The sequence below is a fragment of the Pollicipes pollicipes genome, unplaced genomic scaffold, assembly GCF_011947565.3.
Source record: "Pollicipes pollicipes isolate AB1234 unplaced genomic scaffold, Ppol_2.1 Scaffold_7231;HRSCAF=8579_pilon_pilon_pilon, whole genome shotgun sequence".
Taxonomy (NCBI): domain Eukaryota; kingdom Metazoa; phylum Arthropoda; class Thecostraca; order Pollicipedomorpha; family Pollicipedidae; genus Pollicipes; species Pollicipes pollicipes.
Window position 1 is genome coordinate 2,420,823 of NW_023597034.1, and position 7,310 is coordinate 2,428,132.

Below are 7,310 nucleotides of genomic sequence, written 5' to 3' on the forward strand. Positions count from 1 at the left end.
ACTACTAAGTTGCCTGTTTGGTCTGAGCTACCCAAGGCTGATTTGCTGGTAGAACTGTTGTGGGTTCTGCAGACGGGTTAGAGTTCCACAGCAGGGTCATGCTTTCAGGTCAGTTCGGGCGTGGGCTGGGCTTTGTTGGCGCAGGTCTTGTGGTAGGAGCGTGCATCGTATGTATTTGCTAGTCATTGTGTGTGTCTCTTGGGCTGATACGTATTTCAACAATGTTACGCAACATCCAAGGGTGTTGTTTTGCAAGATAAGTTTGAGGTGTACTGAGGTGAGATCAAATGGATCAAGCTACAGCCTAAATATTCCCAATGTTGTGTTCCCCTTGTGTTTGGTCCACTTCCTAACGTTGGGAGACTGGAGCTCCTGAAGAAGGAAATTACACCGCTAACAACACCTTCGACTAATCTGGGATTATTTGAATATGGTTCTTGCGCTTGTGTGGAGATTTCATCCTCTCAGAATGTGTAGTGAGGAATTATACCAAACTGTGGGCGTTGGTCATTAAGCCACGGCTGCCTGCTTTTGAAGCCGCAAGATGTCATGGATTAGTTGCTCATGAAATGGCATGCGCTGCAGAAGGGGAAGACTTTTAAGTTGAATATGGCTTCCCTGTATTATAGTTTTTGTGCAGTATAATTCCATCATCCTTTGTCACCAACAGTTTTGTCATGTTTGATGCAACTTAATAAAACGTAGGTGTAGAAAATTCGCGTACAGCCAACGATACCCGCCAGATGCCGTGCAGGCTTTTCAAGACCGCCGTGTGGGCTCAAACGTGGCAGCTGTAGCCGCCACCCACCTTTTAATGTATGCGGCACCGGCCAACATTTCTGGACACGGCGTGCTCGAATTCGTTAACTGTAGCATCGATCTAATGCCACCAGCGCCGATTTTAACACAAACTGTCCAAGCCATGGTGCCGAAATGTCACGTCCGGAGGGATTTACTGGCATCTTACGACAGAGACCTGAGATGACGTTTATAAAGCGCTCCCAAATCGGACGGCGGAGAATTATGGGAGGCATGTGAGGTTCTCTGTGCTAAAGGGCGTCTGCCAAGCTGTGGCGGGCTACGAACTCACGAACCGCACACGGATTGTGAGCATTCGGTGCGCCGTCCGTGCAGAGGCGCTGACGATGCCGCACCAGGGTGTGCCCGAGCGGGGAAACCCCAGTACGAACAAGTTTAAGGATTATTATATGTGCCAGCCAGCTGTTATATGTGATGCATTTGGGTATGCTAATACATGATTTGCTGGGTGCATGACGCACACATCTGCTGGGGACAGGTGTGGGGAAAAGCTTCCTGCGTGCGTGGAATCCCAGCACCAAGCCGACCCGGCCCGTGTGGAGTGGCTGCTTGCTGGCCGGGCGTAACTGGGCTAACGGCGCCGCTCGGTGCCGCAGGTAATCTACGTGCCGACGGCCCGCCTGATCCAGAACCAGCAGCAGCAGGCCATGGTAAAGCAGCAGCAACAGCAACAGCAGCAACAGCAGCAGCAACAGCAGCAACAGCAGCAGCAGCAGCAGGCGCCGCCACCGCCGCCTCCGCCGCCGCCGCTGCCGCCACCGCCACCGCCCCGGCCGCCGCGGCCCGTGGTAGCGCAGCAGGCTGGTCGTAACACGATCCAATACATGCCGGCTGCGGCCGTGTCGGTGGCCTCATCGTCGGCCGGCGGCGGGGGCGCCAGCGCCTCCGTCTCATCCACCACGCTGGAGCAGTTGCGTGAGTTCGAGAGCGTGCTGGAGGCGGTGTCAACGCGCGGGGAGGCCACGGGCGCCGGTCGCGTTGATCCGGCGCTCGAGCTCGAGACCCTGGTGGCCTCCGACCTGCTGGGCATCACGCCAGAGTCGTCGCCGGCGCCCGGGTCGGCCGGCGCCGCTCAGTTCGTGTACCCGCCGGCTGCCGAGGCGGCGCCCGACGACGACAGCAGCCGCGGCAGCTCCTCCTCGAGCTACAACATTATCGGCCAGCCGGCGGCAGCGCTGGCGGCGCAGGCGTACGTGGCCGACGCGTCGCCGACGCTGTCGAGCTCGGCCGTCGCCTCGTCCTCCTCCGCTGGCGTGTCAGGCTCGCCGCTCGTCAGCAAGGCCAAACCCAAGCCGATGGCGCAGAAGGTGAAGACGGCCGTGACGGCGCAGAAACCGAAGCCGATGGTGACGCCGCCGCTGGTGAAGCCGTCGCCGGTGAAGCAGGAGCTGGAGGACGACCAGACGCGCCAGCGCATCGCCGCCATCCTGCAGCAGTACCAACAGGACCTGGCTTGTAACCCTACGCCGACGCCGGCGCCACGCAACCGCAAGAACCCGCCTGTGTACACCTCCCGCGGCGGCGGCGACGGCGCCAGCAAGAGCAAGAAGAAGTCGCCCAGCAAGAAGGTGGAGACGGTGGTGGGCGGCACCGCCTCTGCCTCCTCGCTCTCCGTGGAGGAGGACGCGCTGCCCAGAGCCGCCGCCAGCCCCAAGCCGGTGACGTCGCAGGCGTCGGCGGGCGACGAGTATGCGGACCACAGCAGCGCCGAGGCGCCGTTGCTGGGCGAGGTGGGCGCCAGCCCGGCGGCCGTGGCCGAATCGCCGGGCCCGGCGGCGCCGCCGCCGCCGCCGCCGCCGCCCCCGCCGGCGCCGGCTCCGACGCCGCAGCCGTCGGTGCCGCTGACGCAGCCGTACCATACAGTGCGCGTGGTGCGTCTGGTAACGTCGGCCAGCCACTCGCACCTGCTGCAGACGCTGTCGGCGCGGCCCGGCCAGCAGCCGCTGATAGGCCAGCCGCCGGCCGCGCTCGGCACGCTGCTGCCGCCCTTCCACACGCTGGCGCCGGACACGCCGACCAGCGCGGCGGCCGCCGCCGGCTGGCAGCAGGCGGCGCACGTCAAGCAGGAGCGGCAGCCTGAGCCGGCCCCGCCGCCGCCGCCGCCGCAGCAGCAGCAACAGCCGCAGCAGCTGCAGCAGCAGTCCCAGCCCCCGCAGCAGCAGTCCCAGCCCCTGCAGCAGCAGGTGCAGCAGCAGCAGCAGCCCTCGCAGCAGCAGCAGCAGCAGCAGCCCTCACATCAGCCGCCACAGCTGCAGGACGAGCAGCAGGACGAGAAGCCGAGTGAAGAGCAGCTGCTGGCCGCCAGCGTCAAACTCTCTGGAGGCGAGGTCTCCTCCGAATCTCAGCAGAGTGAGAATAGTGAGTTGTACGGAGATCTTTATTTGTAGCATATGTGCACATGATACGATGCTAGTCTGTTGCCGAGACTGTCAGTCGCGATATATGCGAGGAGATGGGGGTTGCCATGGGTTGTTTTGAGCATGGCTGAGTCGCAGCCGCGATTTAATTTCGATGCGTAGATTTGGACCTTGAACATGTGTACTGTTTCGGCCAGCTTGACCTGTTATCAGTAGTTCTAGGTCAGGTGGAGGAAGGAAAGATGTTAACTCATACCCAACCCATTAATGCCGTTTTATTTAACCCATGTGGTTCATTGGAAAGAGTTACTTGGACGAAGATCATACAGCAAATGCAATCATATTACCATTAATCGGACTTCCCAAACATCCCAGGCCCCTAATAGTTAACCAGACATTTGCACTTATTTAAAGTTTCTGTTCAAATTTCGGCTTTTGTCCCAGCTGTGTATCACACAGCCGGTTTGTGACAATATGGATGGCAAGACACGTTTTCCGAGCGGGCCCGCTGCCTCCCGTGTGGCGTTCATTTGTATGGCGTGCCACCAACACCACTATGGCGTTTGCGGGTGGTGCGAGCCTCGCTGGCACGGGCCTTACGACTCCCCTTGCCCCTGTTACAGGCAACGAGGACGTGCACATCCCGCAGGCGTCCTTCTTCACCGAGCAGCTGCAGTCCTGCCTGTCCACCGGCGAAGAGCTGTCGCCACAGCAGCAACAGCAACAGCAGCAGCAACAACAGCAACAGCAACAGCAGCAACAACAGCAACAACATCTGCAGGAGCAGAAGGAGCAGCAGCGTCGGCAGGAGGAGGACGACGACGAGGAGGAGGCCGACGGCGGCACCAACGGAGACGAGCGGCTGCTGGACGGCTGCCGACCGGGCCACGACGCCGACGGCGGCGGCTCGGGCGGGTCGGAGGGCTCCGGCCCGCCAACGCCGCTGCTCAGCCAGTCGTCGGTACACGTGATCACGGGCGTGCTGTCGTCGGGCTCCGGCGGGCCGGCGGCCGGCCTGCGCGCCTACCCGGCGCTGCCGCGCGGCCCGGCCGCCGCCAGCGAGACGCTGGACGACGCGCCGCCGGGGGAGCTAGTCTATGGCGCGCTAACTGGCCGCGCGTCCGACGCCGACTGCCTCTGGACGGATCTGGAGGACGGCGGCGAGCCGCTGCTGGCGCCGCGCGAGCCGCGCCCGGCGGCCGGCGGCCGCGCCGAGCTGGCCGTCGAGGCGGCCTGGCGCCACGAGGCCATCGCCGCCGGCCCCAAACGGCTGGCCAGCAAGCCGCTGCGCACCATCAGCAACCGGCAGGTGGTGGCGGCTGGCGTGGCTGGCAAGCTGGCTGACGTGCTGGAGGTGGCTGCCGAGCTGCAGAAGAGCTCTGGTCGCGCGCGCGCCGCCGGCCCCCCGCGTCGCGCCCGCCGCCGGCCGGCCGGCGAGCGCACCAAGCCCGGCCTGGCCAAGCTGACGGCCGAACGTGACCGCGAACCGGCCGGCGCCGAGTCGGGCCACGAGAGTGAGACGGAGAACATGGAGCTGGCCCGTCAGCCGACTGCTGACGCCGGCTTGTTCGCGGCCCCGCCGGCCGACCCGTTCCAGGAGGAGGAGGCGCCGATCTCGGCCGCCAAGTCGCTGGCGCCGTCTCAGCAGAGGCAGCGGCTGGCTAAGACCAACGCTGCCAAGAAGAAGAAGAAGGAGAAGCGGGACGGGAAGGCGAAGAGCCCTGTTAATGAGAGTGATGCGACTGTCGGCGGCGGCGCCAGGATCGAGTCGGGCGCCCGGCTGGCCAGCGGTTGGACGCCACTCGCCACGGGCAAGTGCAGCGTACCAAGCGGCGCCGCGCTTGTGTGTGGCGCCACAGCGCGGGCTGACGGCGCCTCGCCGCCGGCCGACGGCGCCTCGCCGCCGCTGGCGCCGCTCCCGACGACCGCTCCCTCTCCGCCCGCATCCGACCTGCTGGAGGCCTGCGACTCTCCGCGCGTCCACCTGAATCGGCTGCGCGCTGAGGACGCGGCGGCGCCGGCCAGCCGCGCCGGCGCCGGCGCGCCCGGCAGCCCGCCAGCCTCTCCGCCGTCGCCGGCGCGAGCCAAGGCCAGCCAGCCGACCCAGCCGATCCGCATCCAACCCGCCTCGCTGGTCGGCAGCAGGGTCGCATCGGCAACGGCGCCCAGGGAAGACGAAGATCGGGAGCAGTCGCCCGCGCGCCGCACCTCCCAGCGACTGTCTGGAGAGGCCGCACGCGGGGAAGACGCCGGACAGTCGCCTGCGCGGAACGCTTCCCATCGGCTTCCCGGAGAGGCAGCACGCAAGGTTGACAGCGAGCAGTCACCGGCGCGGCGAACGTCGCAGCGGCTGTCCGGGGAGACCGGGAATAACGGCGGCAGCGAGCGGTCGCCAGCACGGCGAGCTTCCAAGCGGCTCTCGGGGGTGACCGAAGACAAAGGAGACGGCGAATCTGTGCGCCGCTCGTCTCAGCGGCTGTCGCCAGGCTCGGACGGCGGCGAGAGCGTAGTGCGGTCGCCGGCGCGGCGGGCTTCCCAGCGACTGTCGCCAGAGACCGGTGCGGGTTCCGCCGGGGACGCGGCCGAGCAGCCGAGGAGTTCACCGCTCTCGGACGATGACAAGAGCGTTGGCGCGGGACGGCGGTCGACATCGCCCGCTCGGCCGGCTGACGGCGGCGGCGGCTCGCCGCCGGGCCGGCTGGCCTCGGCCGAGCGGAGTCCGGCGCAGGCGCTGGCGCGCGTGCCGTCCCCGCGCGCCGATGCGGCGCCGGCGTCCGGCCGCCAGCGGCCGTCGCCGGGCCTGGCCGCCGCTCGACACTCGCTCCGACAGACGACCAAGACGCCTCGGGCGGCGGCGGCGGCGGCGGCTCGACCGGGCAGCCGGGCGGAGGTCCCCTCGCGCTCCAGCAGTCGCGCGGCAGCGACGGACGTCACCCGGCCCCGGAGTCGGTCAGCAGCAGCGGTCGACGGCCTGCCCGGCGGCGCCGCACCCGACGGCGGTCGCGTCCCCGCCGCGCCCAAGGCGGGCCAGGCCGACGCGTCGGGCGCGCGGCGGCAGAACGGCGCGCTGCCGGCGCGGCGGCGGCCCGCGGGCGCGCCGCCGCCGGACACAGGCCCGGCCAGCAAGCGGCGCCGCTCGGAGCGTCGCACCGACCTCAGACAATCAGGCGGCGGCGGCGGCGGGCGGAGGTAGCGCGCGCCGCCGCCGCCGCCCGCGCCCCGACGGCCCCCCAGCAGACTAGATGTGATAACTTACGGTAGTGCGTGTGCCCCGCTGGATCTGACCTGATTCCTCTGTACGTGATCTCAGTGTGTTTTAACTCTGCATGTGTTGGTGTGTTGGCGGCGCGCTGGGCGCGAGGCGTGTTCAGCTCTGTTCGATGTTGATTTGCTCAGGACCCCACGTCAGCCGGCCCCAGCCGAGGCTGCGGCTGCCCTGAGGCCCGTCTTTCATCGCCCGCTGCTACGCGCGGTGCGCGCGCGCGCGCGCATGCGTGTGTGGAAGACCCCGCCCGTCACCGGTTTTGGTGTGTGCATGTACCTTGTAGCAGCTCCCCCTCCCTCCCCACAAATGTGCCCGTACCCTAGTTTGAGCTTACGGGCCGCGCCAGTGGCCGGCGGCTGGGGGCCAGCGTTACTGTAGCGTCGGAAGGCGGCGCCGCACGCAGCCACCACACGAGATTAGGCGCCCAAGTATTGTTTGAGTTCTCACCGTTTGACATCGTTTTGTAATGTTTTCATCCTTCATTTTTGAGAGATTACCTACGTGTGGCATCGTGTATTATAATTCATGTATCTGTTCGTGTGATACATTTCTATGTGATTTTGTGCTTTGAATGTCGGCACATAACTTTGGTAATAAACCTTCGCTCCGCAATACCTACTGCGAATGTAGCTCTGTGACTTGTTTCCGGAAAGAAGTGGGTCAAATGAACGCGTCGTGTAACGGAACACGGGGACGTCGCTGATGGTGCCACGATGGTGCTCATGACTCCTTGCGTGCCCCTCCCTCTCACGTCCGCGAGCTCAGGGGCGTCCGGCTCCACAGCGGCGGACGGTAGCGGTCGGGGTGAGCCGACGCCTGGTACCTGCGGCTCCCCCATCTGCGGCACCCGGCTCCAGGGCCGGTTGAAT

At 65.6% G+C, this 7,310-nt stretch overlaps 1 protein-coding gene across 1 annotated transcript; it reads left to right on the forward strand.

Moving 5' to 3' along the window:
* Window positions 1-1,643: 1,643 nt before the first annotated feature.
* Window positions 1,644-5,686, forward strand: LOC119109247 (AF4/FMR2 family member lilli). The gene is made up of 9 exons (XM_037232841.1): window positions 1,644-1,660; window positions 1,700-1,894; window positions 1,940-2,165; window positions 2,205-2,549; window positions 2,976-3,177; window positions 3,800-4,269; window positions 4,423-4,563; window positions 4,615-4,887; window positions 5,663-5,686. The coding sequence occupies exons 1-9, from the start codon at window positions 1,644-1,646 to the stop codon at window positions 5,684-5,686; spliced, it is 1,893 nt and encodes a 630-aa protein (XP_037088736.1).
* Window positions 5,687-7,310: the final 1,624 nt, after the last annotated feature.